At 46.2% G+C, this 21,104-nt stretch overlaps 1 protein-coding gene across 1 annotated transcript in view; it reads right to left on the bottom strand.

The window, feature by feature from the left end:
- The window catches only part of THADA (THADA armadillo repeat containing), a 1,377,633-nt gene that overhangs the window by 110,300 nt on the left and 1,246,229 nt on the right, over positions 1-21,104 (bottom strand). The window contains exon 37 of the mRNA XM_078649688.1: positions 19,313-19,444. Coding sequence (XP_078505814.1) covers positions 19,313-19,444 — 132 coding nt within the window. The remainder of the gene's footprint in view (positions 1-19,312; positions 19,445-21,104) is intronic.

Raw genomic sequence — 21,104 nt, 5'->3', positions numbered from 1 at the left:
GAACATCTCTGTCACTTGAGATTCTTGCGAAAGACATACAATAAACGCATGAGATGCTCGAAAGCCACCTTCTTCAGAACTCAACTAGATCAAGCAAAAAAAAGTCCAAAAAAACTGCTCGAACTCAAGTCCCAAGCTAACAATATTCCTAACCTCTCCTCTCAGGGTCAGGTGACACTCCCTAACTGCGAATTTGCTGTTTTCCTCATTGATAAATCTACTAAGATTGAGATGAAATTAAGCTTGGCCCGTGATCTCCTCCCGAGTGGTCCTCTGAACACCCTTCGCCCTTCAGAGTTGACTAACACTGACCCTTCACAGCCCTTCCTCCCCAAAAACAATGCATCTTGGAGCCTGTTCCAAACCTTGGATGAACCACTATACGCAAAATGCTGTTGACGTTGAAACCTTCCAATCACTACAACGACCCTTTGCCACTAAACCTGTTCCCAGAAGTAAGATCCTCCTTACTAACACTCTGGACGACGATTGTCAATGCATCTCTTATGCAAGGTGCTATTCCTGGTTGCCTTAAATCAGGTCCGGCAACCCCGATCATAAAGAATCCAAATGCTGATCCCACCGGCCTTCTTAACTTTTGCCCAATCACCAACATCCCCACCTTAGCAAAACTCCTAGAGAAATGTGTGGTCGCCCAACTCGGTCATCACATCGACCCTTTCCAGATCCTGGACCAATGCCAATTTGGTTTTTGCCCAAGTCACAGTACGGAGTCGGCGCTAACACACATCGTAGATGATGCGCTTAGAATGCTGGATCACAATGAAGCATGCCTATTGATCCTTCTTGACCTCTCATCAGCATTTGATACTGTCAATCACGATCACCTAATTGACCTCCTGGAACATAGGATGGGGCTGTCTGGGCTGGTTTTAAACTGGTTCTCTTTGTTCCTTCACAACAGATCCCAAAGCTTCAAGGTGAACCACTCCTTGTCACATCCTGCACCGTTCACCTTGGGGGTTCCCCAAGGTTCAGCACTGTCCCCCATGCTCTTTAACCTGCTCATGGAACCTCTGATAGAAATTCTAAAATCATCCAGCATTAATTATCATATGTACGTGGATGATACCCAACTATACCTGAGGATCGCCTCCCACAAAGACACCCAGTCCCTCAACTCAGTCCTGCTGGAAATACAAAGATGGTTGGCAAGTAATCACCTGAAGTTAAATGCTCTTAAAACGGAATTCTTACTGATCTCACCCCACAACCAATCTCCTGCCATGGAGCAATGGCTGAATCAGCTGACTGCTCTTAACTGTAGACTGCACCTTGTGGACTCAGCATCTTCTCTGGGTATCATTCTGGACAAAAGTCTGAACATGTAGAAACACATCAGTTCCCTCACCAAAGGAGCAAGCTTCCAACTCAGCCTACTCAGGAAACTCAAAGCCTTTCTCCCTGCTCAAAACCTAAAGGTTGCAGTACAAGCACTAGTGATCTCAAAGCTGGACTATGGTAGCGCAATACTTTGCAGCCTGCCTAGAGTGAGGATGCTCCTCTTAGGGCTTCCCTAAACTCCGCTGCTAGGCTCTTAACCGGCACAAATACCACTACATCTCTCCGGACTTGTGGGACCTGATTTGGCTCCCATACAAAGGTCGGATACAGTTAAAAATTGCATGCATGGCTCACATCCACTTCAAGACCCCGCTGTACCTCGCTCGGAAACTGGAGCTCTCCTGCGGTTCTTAAGCCTCCAGAAGAGCCAGCATCCTTTTGCTAAAACCACAAAAATTCAAGAAAAAAAGACCAAACCTTATCAGGGATTGCTCAGAGGATCTTAGAACTCCCTTCCACCGGAAGTCAGGGTGAACCCCTCCACTCTCTTTTTCAAAAAAGAAGTCAAAGGTCTCTTGATGAAGAAACTTCTTCTTCCTTAGCATGGCTCCTTCATTTGGTTCTAGGTCCATACCCATTGACTCTGGCCAAGACACCAGGTTCTCGAGTTTCTAGATTGTGACCTTGTGGCGCTGTCGATTCTGTTGTGTCTGTTTTTTCCCTCAGGATAATGTTTGTCAATTAGACTTTGATTTTGTTGCCTTGTTTATTCTGTTTTGTTGGCTTATAACCTTCGTGATGCATGATCTGTAAAGCGCTCTGATACCCTCGGTGGTCATGTTCGCGCTATATAAAACTTTCAAAATAAATAAATAAATACAAGGGGTTACCATTAGCCAAGTAAAGACAATATTGAGGTTCCATGGAGGAATAGTTAGGTGGTTATGGGGAATGACCATTTACATCCTTCCATGAAAGTGTTAATGAACAGTATTTTAACAAGCACTAGTAAAGCCAGTAGGTCTGTAAAGCATGAAAAAGGGCATTTTGTATGCAGATGTGATAACAAATGTACATGCATGCCTCATTGAGCAATTGGGTGTGGAACAGTGCATGTGAGCATCCAAAATGACCTGAAAAAGATCAGTAAATAAATAAGAAAAAGAAGCAGTGTAAAAGTATTTTGTTTTTAATAAAACAACATTTTGAAAATAGGACCGCAAGAGTGGGGTTGGAAAGCAATTGAGTGTGTGCAGCAGAGAGGGGGTGGGACAGCACAAGAGAGTCGAACATGGGTAATGGGGAGGAGCACAAAGGCGAGAGAAAGAGCAACATTTAGCACAAGGTGGAGAAAAGCACATGAGCCAGAGCAAAAGCAACACAGAGCGCAGGAGACGGAAGCACACAGATGAGAGAGAAAAGTACAAAGAGGGGGAAGGAGCAAACAAGGAGTGCTAAAGAAAGAAAGAAAGAAAAACAGTTCACTAAAAGTGAGCAGTGGAATGATACACATAAGGAGGCTTTCCTCCAGGAGAGGGGAAACCAAATGATGGATAGGGCCAACCACTGAAGAAGTAAGCAAGCAATTGAGAGTGACAAAGTCAGCCAATGGTCAGCAATGGGCAGGCTTTAAGCCCATGGGAAGTGATTGTTAAACGGACAATGGTAATTTCAAACAGAGAGCGGCGCGGTCTGCTAGGAGTGATCTAAAAATAGACTGGAATTGTTTGTTCTGAAGATAAGCAGCCACTACTGAAAGATGTACTGAAAAGGGAGAGGATGCTAGCTCCAACCTTTTAACTGTGGTAACAATGTTTTGTGCTGTGGCCTGCTGTCCATTCATACTATTACTGCAATGAACAAAGAGCTCCTATTTGGCTGCGTAACACACAAGAGTAGTCCATTTTCTAGTTTCTTTTAGGATTTGTATCAACTCTTCTGGAAGCTGCAAATAACCAATTTCCAGGACTTCAGGAGCTAAGCACAAGATTATTTTTTTCTTTTTCATTGTATATAGAATTTTGTTTGTAAAATATAAAATATGATTGTATCAAACTAAAATCATAGGTGTATGTGGTTTTTTTGCCCTCTGACATCATTTTAACCCTTCTATTGCGATTGTTCACCTTATTATCTATATTGATTCTATTATTCCACAGAAACCACTGTTTCTGACAATAATCTTTGCATATAGGGCGGCCCTTATGAGGTTTATCAAAGGCCATAAACAACTGGTCCGCTTTGCGTAAGGGCTAGGTCCCATCAATGTACTACATGAGAACGCTTTTGACATTCAAGGTGTGCAAGACTCTCTCTGCTACTGAGTTCGGTTGAGGGGAAAAGACTAGGAGCTCCATGGTTTGGCTGAGATAAAAAGGGGAAACCACCTTAAGTAGGAAGGTAGGGTTAGTTCTGAGTACTACTCTATCTTTATAAACCGGAATGACGAGTTCTTGGAACTTGAGGTCTGTAACTTACTAGTACGCCTAAGAGAGGTTATGGACACAAGGATGGCCATTTTCCAGGAGAGGTACGGAGTGGGCAAGCGTGTAGGGCATCTAAGGGAGACCCATCCATCAGGTGAGGACTATGTTATGATTCCATACTGGAGCAAGGGGCAGCATGTAAGGGATGACTCTCTGATGGTCCATGAATGCTTTAATAACAGGTACACGGAACAGGGAGAAATGTTTTCTATTTTGCGTGTAGGCAGCTGCTAAATGTCGCCCTATTGAAGTGTGTGCCAGCCTGACTTTTGGTGATGAAGCACGTAGCTTATGATTAGGCTGTATTGCTTTAAGTGTTTAATTTTCTAGGATTTCAGTGGTGTTTTCTAAAACGTCTGAAATCAGTGCTTATCATGAGTTTATTCAGCTTCTTACACTCAAATCAGCCAAAAATAAACTTGTTTTTCCATTGTTTACAAAACATGTTGTTTTTTGCAGTGATTGTTATAAAGCACATATTTAATTTAAAGGGGAAGCAACACAGGGTATGTAGAGTCTTCTATTTGGCAGCGTGTTGAATGGACTTGCGTTATACTGTTTTAAGCGTAGGAAGTCTGCCTCTTTCACTATCATTCTGACACACATCTCATTAACCTCTCTTATATCTCATTACCTCGCTGTCAAGACTCTGGCTTACAGGACTAGTAGTAGAACAAAAAAGTGAGATTGGTATATTCAAATGTTGTAATAAACAAATTCCTGAACACATTTGGGGGTCATTCACCTGCTCCTTGATAAATATTATGGCATTGTAGGGGTTTTCTACTCTAAATATAGCATACAACCTTGTGAAACCTTGAACAATTTGAATTACACCAGATTAATTTGTACTCCTGCATTCTAAGGCACCCGAAACTTGATGGTTTAAGTATGCTTGTCACTGCTTTTCTGCACACTTTGCCTGACTACATTCAGGTGTTGCTGCTGTTGTGTGGACATTCATAGCTGCCAAGTGTCCCCATGGCAAACATCTCACTTTAAGTCAGTCCTGACATTTTAAAAGAGCATTGCGTTCTGGGACTTGAGATTTTGGAGTTAACATTGTAACTATGGGCTAAAAAAACAGCAGGAAAATGCAGTTGGGTAAAAAGTCAGGATTAACCGAAGGCATCACACACAAAAGGGGCACCTTGCAGCTATGAATGTGGTTGGTATGAATGGAGACAGCACTCTTTTCACAGGTACCTGGCATTAAATGTTTACATCCTGGAGTGTTTGGCACCTCACCTGCTATCAATGTTTACTTTTTAGAAAAGGGGTCTGATATATCAAAGGGGTTTATCCCTTCTGTGCCTGTGGATAAATGCAATATAGCATACTGCCCAATATCCGTGTGAGCCTGCCATTTCACCAATAATCAGTGAAAGAATTAAACACTGAAAAAATATCAAATATGATTTTAATATTCCCAGATTCACAACAGTGTATAGAATCATTAGAACAAACCTAAAAAACATGCTTCTAAACCCTGTCCATTTCATCCAAGCACACAAAACTGGAAGAAACAAAAGGAAGAAGAAATAATATTTGAATGATACCCCTAAACAACGAAACTCAAGCAGAACAATCTTAGACCAGTCTTTCTTGCTATTGTGTAGGCTCCTTCGGGAAGAAATAAAAATGACTTATTTTCTCTCACTTTTCTTTCTTTGACTGGCATTTCAATTGGAGGTAGTACAGGTGTTTATCAGTATGTTTATGTTTACACTGATCAGTGCCGTTTCCATTTCATTGGGGTTTATCAGTTATCATAGGCTTAAACCGTAAACAGGATAGCCTGCTTATGATATCCTGGACTGCAGGCTTAAGTGGCCCAGGTGTTGAGGATGCAGTAATGGACAAATCTCTTCCATTTTGCTGCATAGCAGGCTTATGATGCAGATCTCATAAGATGTCCATGCATTCCAGCAGAAGACCCCAAGCTCTAGGATCTCAGGTGCCAAACGGCTAGTTTGAGCGGTTTGTGGTCGGTATGCCTGTTCTGACCTCGGCTCTTGGTGAGAAGATCCGGTCTGTTGGGTAGCTTCTCATGGGGACTGATTTACATCTCAATGAGTGCTGAGTACCAAGGCTGTCTGGTCCAGGTGGGGGCTACATGGATGAGAGTTGGAGATGTTTGCCACATCTTCCGAACTACGAAGGCAAGAAGAGGGTAAAGGCAGAAAAGCATAAGCAAACATCCCTGACCAGTTATAGAATCAACCGCAATGGATCGCACACCACTGGCCCCTCCTCCGGATCGACCCTAAGGATTCTGGTACGTGTAGTTCATAAGTGGTTCACCTCAGCAGGTGCAAGTAAGTACTTGTTGTTGTGAAGATCTCTAGACCCGAGACATGGCCCGGGTTTCGGGATATCTTCCCTCATCAGTAGAGAACGTATTTGGGGTGGAAAAGAAGGCCGCCAAGCAACGGTCACAGGCCTTGATACCTAACCGGCACGTCATCCAGAAGCTCGTCAGCTTAAAGGCTCAAGGGAGCCCATTTGTAGAATCAACCGCGATGGATCGCACACCGCCAGCCCCTCCTCCGGATAGCCCCTAAAGATTCTGGTACGTGTAGTTCATAAGTGGTTCACCTCAGTAGGTGCAAGTAAGTACTTGTTGTTGTGAAGATCTCTAGACCCGGACATGGCCCGGGTTTCGGGATATCTTCCCTCATCAGTAGAGAACATATGTGGGTGGAAAAGAATGCCGCCAAGCAACCGTCACAGGCCTTGATGCCTAACCGGCACGCAGGTGCGTCATCCAGAAGCTCGTCAGCTTAAAGGCTCAAGGGAGCCCATTTGTAGAATCAACCGCAATGGATAGCACACCGCTAGCCCCTCCTCCGGATCGCCGCTAAGGATTCTAGAGTTCTTCACAACTACAAGTACTTACTTGCACCTTCTGAGGTGAACCACTTATGAACTACACATACCAGAATCCTTAGGGGCGATCTGGAGGAGGGGCAAGCGGTGTACGATCCATTGCGGTTGATTCTACAAATGGGCTCCCTTGAGCCTTTAAGCTGACGAGCTTCTGGATGACGCACCTGTGTGCCGGTTAGGCATCAAGGCCTGTGACGGTTGCTTGGCGGCCTTCTTTTCCACCCCAAATACATTCTCTACTGATGAGGGAAGATATCCGGAAACTCGGGCCATGTCTCAGGTCTAGAGATCTTCACAACAACAAGTACTTACTTGCACCTACTGAGGTGAACCACTTATGAACTACACGTGCCAGAATCCTTAGGGGCGATACGGAGGAGGGGCTAGCGGTGTGAGATCCATTGCGGTTGATTCTACAAATGGGCTCCCTGGAGCCTTTAAGCTGACGAGCTTCTGGAAGACGCACCTGCGTGCCGGTTAGGCATTAAGGCCTGTGACGATTGCTTGGCGGCCTTCTTTTCCAACCCAAATACGTTCTCTACTGATGAGGGAAGATATCCCGAAACCCGGGCCATGTCTCGGGTCTAGAGCTCTTCACAACAACAAGTACTTACTTGCACCTACTGCGGTGAACCACTTATGAACTACACGTACCAGAATCCTTAGGGGCGATCCGGAGGAGGGGCTAGCGGTGTGCGATCCATTGCGGTTGATTCTACAAATGGACTCCCTTGAGCCTTTAAGCTGACGAGCTTCTGGATGACGCACCTGCGTGCTGGTTAGGCATCAAGGCCTGTGACGGTTGCTTGGCAGCCTTCTTTTCCACCCCAAATACATTCTCTACTGATGAGGGAAGATATCCCGAAACCCGGGCCATGTCTCCGGTCTAGAGATCTTCACAACAAAAAGTACTTACTTGCACCTGCTGAGGTGAACCACTTATGAACTACACGTACCAGAATCCTTAGGTGCGATCCAGAGGAGGGGTTAGCGGTGTGCGATCCATTGCGGTTGATTCTACAAATGGGCACCCTTAAGCCTTTAAGCTGACGAGCTGCTGGATGACGCACCTGCGTGCCGGTTAGGCATCAAGGCCTGTGACGGTTGCTTGGCGGCCTTCTTTTCCACCCCAAATACGTTCTCTACTGAAGAGGGATGATATCCCACAACCCGGGCCATGTCTCGGGTCTAGAGGTCTTCACAACAACAAGTACTTACATGCACCTACTGAGGTGAACCACTTATGAACTACACGTACCAGAATCCTTAGGGGCGATCCAGAGGAGGGGCTAGCAGTGTGCGATCCATTGCGGTTGATTCTACAAATGGGCTCCCTTGAACCTTTAAGCTGACGAGCTTCTGGATGACGCACCTGCGTGCCGGTTAGGCATCAAGGCCTGTGACGGTTGCTTGGCGGCCTTCTTTTCCACCCCAAATACGTTCTCTACTGATGAGGGAAGATATCCCGAAACCCGGGCCATGTCTCGGGTCTAGAGATCTTCACAACAACAAGTACTTACTTGCACCTACTGAGGTGAACCACTTATGAACTACACGTACCAGAATCCTTAGGGGCGATCCGGAGGAGGGGCTAGCGGTGTGCGATCCATTGCGGTTGATTCTACAAATGGGCTCCCTTGAGCCTTTAAGCTGACGAGCTTCTGGATGACGCACTTGCTTGCCGGTTAGGCATCAAGGTTGCTTGGCGGCCTTCTTTTCCACCCCAAATACGTTCTCTACTGATGAGGGAAGATATACCGAAACCCGGGCCATGCCTCGGGTCTAGAGATCTTCACAACAACAAGTACTTACTTGCACCTACTGAGGTGAACCACTTATGAACTACACGTACCAGAATCCTTAGGGGCGATCCGGAGGAGGGGCTAGCCGTGTGCGATCCATTGCGGTTGATTCTACAAATGGGCTCCCTTGAGCCTTTAAGCTGACGAGCTTCTGGATGACGCACCTGCGTGCCGGTTAGGCATCAAGGCCTGTGACGGTTGCTTGGCGGCCTTCTTTTCCACCCCAAATACGTTCTCTACTGATGAGGGAAGATATACCGAAACCGGGGCCATGTCTCGGGTCTAGAGATCTTCACAACAACAAGTACTTACTTGCACCTACTGAGGTAAACCACTTATGAACTACACGTACCAGAATCCTTAGGGGCGATCCGGAGGAGGGGCTAGCGGTGTGCGATCCATTGCGGTTGATTCTATCCCTGACCAGTTAATTCCTAGTGCATTGCCTATGGACTGTGGGTGTGGGTACCAGGAGTTAAAGTTTGGACATTATGGGCCCGATGTAGGTGGCCCATTACTGGTCGGTAAACCCGAAATTCGGTAAATTTTAGGCTTACGGACCAGTATTGAGCCATTTCTGATGTTGGGGATGATTCGGTAAATACCGAATCGGTATTTACAGAATCATTATTTACCGATTCGGTATTTACCGAATCGGTAAATGGCATGTAGGAAGCACTTTTAAGAGTGCTTATGTGCTGTAAGGATTCGTTATTTACCACCAACTATTAGTTGGTGGTAAATACCGAATACCTTTGAAAATGCAAATCTGTGCATTTTCAACAGTGCCATGTGGCAGACATACATGCCCTTAGGGCATGTATGTGTGCCACATGTGCACACAAGCACTATTCAGGGATGCAACAGGGTGTCAATGTGACACCCTGCCACCCTTGAATGTTTCCCTATTTTACCGAATTGGTATTTACCGATTCGGTAATTCACATTAATTCCTATGGGCCTGGAGGCCCATAGGAATGAATGGGAATTACCGAATCGGTAAATACCGATTCAGTAAATACCGAATTGTACCGATTCGGTAATACTTACCGAATTTTTATCTACATAGCACTTACCGATTCTAAAATACCGAATCGGTAAAATTCGGTATTTTAGAATCGGTAAATTTTCATTACCTACATCTAGCCCCTAGTGTGTTTGGGGAGGCAAATTTGAGATGTGAAACCGCACCAAAGGTACTGGAGGAGGTCTAGTGTGTGGAGTTCCCACTCACTCACTTGTACATGCATCCTACTGATCAGGTCGACAAGCTCGTAGCTATGGATGTGGTGGCAGAGCACCCAATGTCTGATTCTCTGTGCAAGGAGGGAGGGTGGCAGAGAGTGAGTGCTGCCCTGTTTCTGTAAATAATATATAGCAGTTATGTTCCCTTTTTGGATACAGACTACTTTGCCCTGAATAAGTGGCAGGAAGGCTTTGAGGATGAGGCTCATGGCTAGAACCTCGAGATAGTTGCTCATGGCTAGAACCTCGAGATAGTTGATGTGGGCTGCTAATTATAAGAAGCCCACAATCCCTGGACTGTGGCATGACTGAGATGCACCCCGCAGTCAGCTTGAGAAGCGGCCGTAGTAAATGTGACTTGCAGGATCAGGTCCAGAAAAGGCATGCTCTGCAACAGATTTGTACTGTTCCACCACTGCAGAGAGCGATATGTGAGAGCGGTATGTGCTGACCTTTACCAGCACTAGATTCTCCGTTCGACCATCCGCTTGAGACTATTGGGATGAATGGCACTGTTGTAGTGGAAACATATAAAGCCAGCCCTGAGGTGCTATAGTGATAAAACAAGACCATTATTTGGGTAGGTTCAGTACTGCTCCGAGAAAGAGATTTATCTGTAGAGGTTGTAGGTGGGACTTGATAGCAATTATGGTAAAACAGAAGCTGTTGCAAAATGAAATGGTAGCCTGGGTATGTGTTAGGCACTGGTCTGCACTTATGATCAGCCAATCGTCTAGGTAAGGAAAAATGTGCATGCATCTATTCCTTAAGTGGCAGGGTCTACTGCCAGGCACTTGGTAAACACCCTTGAGGCAATGGGGATGCCGAATGGAAGTACTCTGAACCACAGCCTCTTACCACAAAGTGTAGATAGCAGTGGTGGGCGGGAAGAATGAGAATGTAAAAGTAGGCGTCCTTGAGGTCCAACACCACCATATAGTTGCCTTGTTGAAGCAGAGGAATGGTATCCTGCAGTACAACTATATAGAAGCAATCAGAGAGGATGTGCCAATTTAGGGCCCTGAAGTTCAAGATGGGCCTGACGGAGCCGTACTTCTTGGGGATACGGAAGTAGAGGGAATAACCCCTTTGCCCCGCTGATTAGAGGGGCACTAGTTCTATGGCTCCTTTTTGAAGGAGCACTTGGAACTCTTCCTCCAGAATGTTGAGACATTCTCTGCTGTGGTTATGGCTGTAGTGTGGGATGATGCAAGGGGGTTTGAGCAGCTCTAAGCAGTAGCCATGGCGAACCACTGCTAAGACCCACATGTCTAATGTGATTTCCTGCCAACGAGGAAGGAAATCTTGTAGTTTGCTATCTCAGGTACTCTGAGGCAAAGGGGAGGCATTGTTTGGAGTTGGAGGCCCCTTTGCCAGTACCACCCTTACTCCTGCCTCTGTTTGTGTCCCCCCTGTAGGCACCCCTGGTGTACTCTCTCTGCTCCTTTTGGTGGTAGGGCTGCTGCTGTCCCTGGTAAGAGTGGGTAGGGTCTGTGGAGGTGATCTTGGGCCAACCCTATACTGGTGTCTCCAAATGAGCCTCAGGCGGACGAGATCTGAAGGGCACTAATGGCTTTGGAGTGTCAATGTCTTCTTTATATTTTATAGCATCTGGTCAACCTGCCAACTGAAGAGAGGTTTGCCACTGATGGGTAGCTGGAGCAGATGTTGATGGAGTGCAGTTTTAAAACCTGAAATCCATAGCAATGCACGTCGTCTAATGAAGACGCTGGTGTTGATCCCTCAAGAGGCGTGTCAGCAGCATCTAGGGCACAGCAGATAGTGACACTGGAGAAGCCCCTTCCTTCAGACATTAACTCCTGCTTCCCTCTTCCTGAACTCTTCCATGAGATGCTTAACTAACTCTTGCATTGTGTCCCATTGTGCTTTATAATATCAGAAGAGGAGGCTGACGAAAGTAGCTATTTTCCAGTTGATGGTGGCACTCACTGCTAGCCTCTTCCCAGCAGCATCCAGGTTTTTGTTCTTCTTGTTGGGTGGGAAGCATCAATGTGGGATGAACATTAGCTCGTGCAGTATGTGCCGCAAGGGAATCAGGAGGGTGAGGGGGGCATTACTTGACCCCTGATGTAAGTCGGGTTGTCAGAAGATGGTTTATATTTTTTCTCTACCCGGGGTGTTACCACCCTCACCTTAACAGGTTTTTTTAAAGTGTCTGTGGCTGACTTCAACATACCCCTTAGGGAAGAACAATACTGTTCTCCCTGACCAGGACAATGTTTCCACCAAGAAATGGATTACCTTGTGGAAAGATGCAAATCTACCTTGTGAAAGGTAGCCGCCCTATGTATCAACTCATGATACGCTGTGGTGTTGTCTGGGAATGATGCTCTTACCATATAGTAATCCAGATCAGGATCTCCTGGGAATCAACATCATAGCTGTCCCATAGGTCTTTGGTTGGACCTGTGACAAATGTGGAGGTAGTGGTAGTGGTGGAGATGAGGAAGAGGAGGAAGCACGTGGGCTTAGGAGGCAATTTAGTGGACATATTCCCCATTGAGGATGGATGAACTGTTGTTTCTGCCTAGCATAGCACTCCTCCTGAAGCCACTGATGGATGGAAAGGTCCGATTCGTCTGAATCTGCCATTAAAGTGGGCTTTGATGCTGTTGGTGTCCTCAACATCGACTGAGTCTACGGACTTGAATGGGTTTTCGACGCTGATGGGGGCATCGAAGTTGAGTCTGCCCTTGGTGCCGGCTTCGAAAGGGAGGGGTCAGCACCTGTTGATGGGAGCATTGCAGGCTTCGAGGCCTTTGCTGGTGCCAACCAAAGCCCGAGGTGGTGGAGGTCCAGACAGTTGTGTACCAGTTGATGGGCTTGATGTTCGATGTCCCTTGAGGGCGATAGTCTGTCTCAACTTGAGGTCTGGTGAGTGTTTTACTCACAGTCCTCGACTTTCTACGGGGACCAGAGGGTGTGGAGGCAAGAAGAGGCTCTTAGTTTTCTTCTTCTGAGTCGGAGTCTGAGAACAATGTTTCCTCTGGTCTAGGCGATAGCTGGTGGGGCGGGATACCTGAAGGACCACTGCCTTCACTCTTTTTAAAGTCAGGTGAGGGATGTGCCCCAAAGATGTTGGAGGCTTGCCGCTACAACCTCTGATGTGCCCACCTTCTCTCCCACTGAAACTGAAGAGTTGTCTTTGAGCAGAAGGTCAGGCAGGCCTCGCACACAAAGTTACCAGGTCAGTAAGTTGTCATCAAAGAGGGGCATGTGGCACCAAAGATTCCAGAGGCTCTGATGGTTAGGGGTTGATTGTAATCTGTCTCCAGGTAATGTCACCAAGCGACACAGGTGATGAAGGCTTTTTCCTGAAGTCAATCAATCAATCAATCAATCATTTGCATTTGTAAAGCGCGCTACTCACCCGTGGGGGTCTCAAGGCGCTGGGGGGGGGTTGGGGGGGTTAATGCTCAAAAAGCCAGGTCTATAGCTGCCTTCTGAAGGAGAGGTGGTCCTGTGTGGCGCGCAGGTGGCTGGGAAGAGAGTTCCATGTCTTCGCTGCCAGGTAGGAGAAGGACCTGTCCCCGGCGGTGGCCCTGGGGATGCGGGGCACGGCTGCCTGGGCTTGTCCTGTCGAGCGCAGGGTGCGAGGAGGACAGTAGAAGGAGAGGCGGTGGTTGATGAGTTTTGGTCCGAGGTTGTGAAGGGCTTTGTGTGCGTGGGTGAGGAGCCTGAAGGTGATCCTCTTGCTGACTGGGAGCCAGTGAAGTTTCTTCAGGTGTCCGGAGATGTGGTGGTGGCGGGGGATGTTCAGGATGAGTCGTGCGGCTGCGTTCTGGATTCGTTGAAGTTTCTTCTGTAGCTTGGTAGTGATGCCGGCGTACAGAGTGTTCCCATAGTCCATGCGGCTGGTGATGAGGGCGTGGGTGACGGTCTTCCTGGTGTCGGTGGGGATCCTGCGGAAGATTTTGCGGAGCATGCGGAGGGTGTTGAAGCATGCCGATGTCACCGCGTTGACCTGTCTGTTCATGGAGAGGGACGAGTCCAGGATGAAGCCGAGGTTGCGGGCGTGGTCGGTGGGTTGGGGAGTGCTGCCCAGGGCGGGGGGCCACCAGGATTCGTCCCAGGCGGTGGGAGTAGGGCCGAGGATTAGGACCTCCGTCTTATCGGTGTTGAGTTTAAGCCGGCTGTCTGTCATCCAGTCCGCAACTTCCTTCATGCCTTCGTGTAGTCTGGTTCTTGCTGAGGTGGGGTTGTTGGTGAGGGAGAGGATGAGCTGAGTGTCGTCGGCGTAGGATATGATGTTGAGTCCGTGTTTGCGTGCGATGTTCGTCAGGGGGGTCATGTAAATGTTGAAGAGGGTGGGGCTGAGGGAGGATCCTTGTGGGACGCCGCAGATGACTTCAGTAGCTGTAGATCTGAAGGGGGGAGTCGGACTCTCTGTGTTCTTCCGGAGAGGAAGGAGGTGATCCATTCCAGGGCCTTGCCTCGGATGCCGGCGTTGTTGAGGCGCCGTGTTAGAGTACGGTGGCATACCATGTCGAAGGCTGCGGAGAGGTCCAGGAGTATGAGTGCCACGGTCTCTCCCTTGTCTGTCAGGGATCTGATGTCGTATGTGGCTGCGATGAGGGCGGTCTCGGTGCTGTGGTTAGCTCTGAAACCGAACTGTGAGGGGTCGAGTGAGTCGTTGGATTGAAGTATCTCAGTCAAGGTGACCAGCTGGGCCCAAACAAGAGTGGGTTGAACATGTCAAATTCTGAGCCCTGGTAGAACACATCCAAACCTGATGGTGGAAAAAAGACAATCTAACATTGAATCTGTGCGCCTGCACATTGTCAACTAAGGGAGGAGTCAGCATATACCTTGTGACTCAAACGATGTCTTCAAAGATAAACTTGCAAACACTAGATGGCAAGAGTATGCAGAGCATGTGTACAGCAGTACATGCTATGAACTGTGGGAATATGCATCCTTGAGCGGATTGACGACTGGGTGTGCTGTAATTTTCAAAGGATTGGAAGAAATAAAACAATTCACTGCTAAGAAATTGAGGATGGGCTGTAGAGTTCCATCTTTTTTTGGGATTAAAAAGTAGAGCAAGTACATTCCTAACTCTTTCTGCTGTATTAGGGTCTATGTTGATGACCTCTTTCTGAAGTAATGCCTGTACTACTTCCAATAGAACTCCGCAATGTTATGGAGTCATGCATATGGCCTTGGTGTTATGCTGGGTAGGTTATAATTGACGAAATATCATTGGGTCAGGATGGAAAGCACCCACTGATCTGGGATTATACCCTGCCACTGAGGCAAATGGACTGGGATTTAGGCCAGAGTAATTACTAGTGACTAAGAGTAATACAAGCATTCCAGTCATCCTTCTTTTGTGGTCACTGTGCTATAGGGTCCAGGCTACACCCTCCCTAAGTCCAAATAAAACAACAATAGTCTTGGGTTCCTTGTAGTCTTATTCATATTTGACCTAGTCTGGCAGTTTGAGTTGGGCTGTTCCTATTGGAGCAGGCTGAAGACCGATGTGCATATGGCTGTTCGAATGAATGAATAAATATAAGCTTTATAAAGCGTGAACTTAGCCCAGGGGCATCAAGGCGCTGCGGAGAGGGATCAAGATCAGAGATGTCCATAGGTAACAGGGCTTACAGATTCGGCTAGGTAAAGAGCCAGGTCTTCAAGGCCTTACGGAACGAGGAATGGATTTCCAGAGTAGAAATTGAGGGAGGAAGGGGGTTCCACAGGTTAGCTCCAGCCAGCAAAAAGTCCCCCCCCCCCAATCTGGATTTCCTAATCCTGGGAACTGTTACCCGGTTCTTACTGGCAGATCTTAGCTCCTTGCCAGGGAGACATCTCCGAAAACATTTTTTAATGCCTTAAGGGCCTTAAACACAATTCTCCTCCCCAAAGGGAGCCAGTGCAGACTTCTGATGGTAGCCGAAACAGAATAGAATTTAGGAAAGCCCATCACCAGCCTAGAGGCGGCATTCTGCACAAGTTGAAGTCGGTGTGGAGCCCCTTATTTATTCCTACATAAGGGAATTGCAGTAGTCTCAACTAGACAACACAAGGGCCACCACTGCCTGTTTCCGCAAGAGGAGGGAGAGAAATCGGAAGATCTTCTTGAGGATCCGTATCATCCCGAAACAGGTAGGGACTGTTCTATTTATTTGGGCGCCAAGGGAAAGGGAGGAATCCACTATGATGCCTAGATTTTTGGGACTGGAGCCAGGGCAAGGGCAGGATTGAAGCGTGTCAGGCCACCAGGCCTCAGACCAGATGTCCTTTTTGTCTCCGAAAATTGAAACCTCAGTTTTATCTCCATTGACTCTTAGACAGTTCCCGACCATCCATGAAGCCACCGCCAGCATGCAGTTTTTTTAATTTGCTGCTGACGCTGCGACACTCAGTGATGGTAATCATGATCTGAGTGTCATCAACGTAGGATAACACTTCTAGGCTAAAGGATCTTACCACGCTGGCAAGCGGGGCTACATAGATATTAACAAGGGTAGGACTCAATGAGCTGGTATGATGGGCAAAAAACTCAATGGACTGGGATCCAGGAGGAGTAATTACCAGTGGCTGAGATTGCATCAAGCATTCCACTTGCCACTTTTTTTGTTCTTCAGATTGAACCTCAGTGTTCCCCCTGATAGGAGTCAGATGGTAAGGGGAATGATTGTTTGGTCATTATTTGGAGGAAGTGAAGCCTCTGCCTTGTGCACTTCTGGCTTAACCTCCACATAAACCATCTCTTTGGTACTTGGTTTGGACTGCTGGTTGTCCTGAAAATACTGCTGCTGTGGCTGGAATTGTGTTTTGGAGACAGGATACACTGCACTGCACACAGTATGTTGTGGTGGCCAATGAAACCCTGTCTTGGGCTGCTGTTTTAGTACACCAATGGTTTACGCTGTTCAAGTGTCTTTTTTTGATGTTTTCAAGCTTTCTGTGGTTCTAAAAGATGCCCATCATCAAATGGACAGTTTACCTTTTGATGATCAGCATCTGTTTGAAGGTCACATTGTAAAATGCTGGTATTGATTCACAGGAAGGCTGTATACACTGCATCTCAAGTACGTTCAATGTTTGTTTTTGAAATAACTTTCCTCTACTCAACAATTTTCGCTGCTCTTTTGCAGAAGGTGTCAGGAAGATGTTTTAATAGCTCTTCATTTTTAACAACTCCAGTTCCCTGCTGTATCTGGTGAGCAGTGCCATAGAGCTGGTGATGTGCCATTGTTTGGCAGCTTCTAAAGTCACTCTTGTACCTGTGGCATTTATTTTCTTACTCTCCTTGCCAGTAGGAAGCGTATCTCCTGTGCCCTGCACGAGAGCCCTCTTATGTGTTGTATGCTCATCTAAGGAGCCTGGTGGAACATGACTCTGATTAAATGTAAGGTCGCTTTGGGTGTCGGCTTGCATTTCTTTTCCCATCAAGAGGTGATCACTCTAGCCTTTGCTGATCCTTAATAATTGTCTTTGGAGCATCTTAAACACAAAAACACAAACACAAAAAGAAAAGTAATAGTTTGTTGAAAAGGGCTTTTATTAAGAAATTGTGCTCCTCTTCCACGTGTTGCAACTCTGCCTACTACAGAGGGATATGCAGAGGTGTCCGGCTTCTGTATGGTATAGTTCTAAGGACGAGTTGTCTTGAGGATCCATCCTATATGCAGGCCATGCACCCTCTTGGTCATCAGAAGCCTTTAGTTCCTGATAGGGTTGCCATTCAGGCGATGGAGCTTGGTCTTGGTTTGAATAGTACTGGGGACAGGTGTGCTGGAATCGATGTTAAGACTACATTTGATTTGATTTTCTTAGGGAAAAGGGTAAGCCCTCAATTTCTCTGAAATACCCTCCTCAAATGTGAGCATTATTTTGTTAGGTGGACCATGAATAGAGGAAGAGAGCAATGCAAAAATATGTCTGCTGTCGGGACTGATATAATAGAATGTTACTACTATTAAGCAGCTCTGTCTCTCTGCCAGGGGAGGAGGCGGAGTGATATTAGTTGATGCAGTTTTTGGGTTTGAAGTGTCTTTTGGCACCAACTGTGTCTTGGTAGCCTCTAGGACTCCAGCCTGCAAGCCTTGATTCTGATGGAAGCGGGGTGGGGCTTGTCAAGTGTCAAAAATACTTTTCAGCACAGAATGGTCTTAACGGTGGAGGGCGGTTCCACTTTTGGAGGCTTTTTCAAGGAAATGTTCCTAAATTAAGGCATGATGCTCTGGTTCCTGGATCAAGTCATGGAGCTCTCGGAGTGTTCCTTGGTATGTAACCAATGCCTGGTTTGAAGTAGGAACCTGGAGAAGGATCCTCTGATGATGGAGGTGAAATCTCCCCCCGAGGGCATGTGTTGCCCTTAGTTTTTACAGCCTTGGGTGCAGGTTTTATGGAGGGAGCTGGAGATTCTTTAAAGGGGTTAGAGTTATGAGCTGAAATATACATTGTGCTCCAATCTTGAATGGCTTCAGCAGAATGTCCAGTTATGTTTCCAACAATGCCCTGGTCCTCCTACGTCAAACTCTGATTGCCGGCAGCAGGACAGATGATTCAAAGACACGTCTTGAACCAATGTCTGGAAAAAACAATCTGAGGTGAAGTCTGTGCCATGGTGCATTCTGTGTTTCAGGACGAGGTATCATAAGTCCGTGCAAAGCCAAACCTCTCCCTTTGAAGTAAAACAAACTACCATTCCAAGCTCAGCAATGAACGGCAGGACTACGAAAAGCAAGTGGTCACAGGTACATTTGCTGCAAACACCGTGTTAATAGATGTGTAGGTGTTAATAAGTTAAACTTAGGAGGGCTCCAGCTCTCACAGCAAATAGCTGCTGACAGTGTTGGTTAACCCCTAACAGTGTAGTGAGTGGTAACCTACAGAAAGTCGGTAATGGGAGGACAGTGCCCATTCTGAAAGTTAGCGTTAAGCATATGGCGTTGGTCATGTAGTACAGAAAAAGGTCTACTGTCCTGTCCCTTAGGAGTAGAAATCAATATACGGTAGTTTGGTGAGGTCTAAAAGGACAGAAGTGACAAGTTGATGAGTAGTTATCCATCTGAGTTAACTTGGGTTCACTAGTGTCACAGCTTTGGTGGTGGAATTCAGCTTTGGCTGTATTAGGCATGAAGTGAACAGTGTGTTGCTTGTGTAAACACATGCTTAAAAGGGGAGCAGACTCTGCTGTTCAGGCAAAGACATTACTAGACAAAAGGAGGCCAGCTGTCTGAAACGTCTTACCTGGGAAGAGCCCTTCCATGGGATTTCACACTTCCCTATATAGGACAGCCTGACCAGGATTCTCCCAACAAGTTATCCTTCATCCCTACAAAGTACTGGCATACCTACTAGAGCATTCCTGAATGATATAACATGGCTCCACCAAGTGTGGACTAGGACTTATCAGCATCGAGTAGTGTCTGCCCTTGACCGATAATGTTCCACCACCCGCTCTCCGAAGAGGAATTCCTCCCAGAAGTGGTGCACCTCAATCAATGTAAAAGAAGTCATAGGAAGGCACAAAGACAAAAGCATCTTATGCAATGGATGCCTTAAGGAGGACAATCCTAAGACAAAGTAACATGTAAACAAAAAACGTACCTGCTTTCGTTCGACTCTGCTCTTGGCAATGATGGACCCTGATGATGTCTGCGGCTGTATCCCGGACTGCAGGCTCTTCACTCTGCAGCAGCATAAATATGCAATTCCACAGGACTAAAGTATCGGATAAATCTGAAAATAGCCAAGAGAATAATTTTATCCAAATCAATTGTGCCAGACGATGTTGCAAAAGACAATTAATAATTTCATTTTTGTAAGCATTTATAGTTGCCAGTTATCCACCATCATTTGAAGGGATTTATCAAGAGCTGTGATAGGTGCAAAACGAAAATAAGGACTTTATTAACATTTAAAAAAAACACTGTAAATAGCTACACAGTAAAACTGTTTGTGTAAGTTGTAGCACAGAACTAGGCCTGCCTACTTGATCTTATATTTGACTGTGTATTATGATGCTGCATTGAAACTATAGAGGTCTGATAATAAAATGTTTATGTTCATAGATGATCTTCCTAACACAGCTGATGCCGCTGTATGAAAAGAGGGCTGTGATGGCAAGGAATAGGATACTTTGTAAGAGAGGTCTCCACAGAAGTCAAACTCCCCCTGCCGCCAGGTCCTTTACTCTCTGACACAGATACATCATCAATGTCCCAGACAGTTTGAGGAACAGGACAAAAGTGCTAACTCCATTTTCATTTTCTGGTAATGTGAAATGGCATACCGTGTCCAGGAGGATGCACATCATGTGCAGAAGGGCTATCTTTCAATGTTACATATTCCATCATTTAGTTCTTTTACAATGGAGGATAATACATTTCACCAGCTATTCAATTTAAATTGGGGTAAAGAAGATCAGTTACTCGTTCACAATGGGGGGTGACATTAAAGTTCCCAGTTATTGCTTTAAAATTGAGGGAAATACATTGTCCAAAAACACAACATGCAGTTGTGGTACAAACAGCATCATTGAAACACATTTGTATTGATGTTAAATAAACATGGGACTCATTCAAAATAGCCTGAGCTAATATTTTCAGCTATTGTTCGCCGTCAATACAAAAGGGGGAGTTATAAATCAGCCATTTATTTATTTGAGGTTTCATACAGCGTGGCAAACCATCTAGAAGCAACTTCAGAATACTAGGCATCAGGAATATGAGGGCAAAGGAATCAAATTCTGGATCACAGACAATAAGTTGACAATTGTATGTTATCAACTGTTAGAATCCACCAAGAGAAGGTAGAGCGTACAGAAGATTCAACACAGTTAAACGTGGTGGGGAGGTAGGAGCGAAGGCCAAATTTAGTATCCAAACTAAAAGCCCAGGGTTCAGCAGAAGATTTAGAGGATAGCACTGAAAGCACGGTAAGCTTGAAGAGATGGATTTTTAGTGATCTTGTAAATCTGAGAAAGTCACATTCAAATCCAAGAGTCAATTGTGGAGGGTTCCTCACAGATGAGCCTTGCACCCGGAAGGCCCTTCCTCCGTATGTCTTCTAATGAGTCAACCTGCTGGGCATTAAGTTATGATTCTGGTAGGACAAAAGGGGATGAACAACTTTGTCAAGGAGTGTGGCACTCTGCCAAGTAAGGCTGATGGATCAGACAGGTGGATTTGAAATTCACACTTTCCTTTACTGGGCTAAAGTGAAGACTTTTCGGGGCAGGTGATGTGGCTGTGTTTTTCAAGGTCAAACAGGAGATAAACAGCATGGTTCTAGACTCTTTGGTGCTTGGAGATTAGAGAGGACTGCAGTAATCAAGACAGGAGATAAACACAGCATAGAATAAGGCAACGTTGTGAGAGATTTGAAAGAGAGGAAGGAT

Source organism: Lissotriton helveticus, chromosome 6, assembly GCF_964261635.1.
Source record: "Lissotriton helveticus chromosome 6, aLisHel1.1, whole genome shotgun sequence".
Lineage (NCBI taxonomy): Eukaryota > Metazoa > Chordata > Amphibia > Caudata > Salamandridae > Lissotriton > Lissotriton helveticus.
Note: the sequence above shows the minus strand (reverse complement) of the source record. Positions and strands in the feature narration are given on the sequence as shown.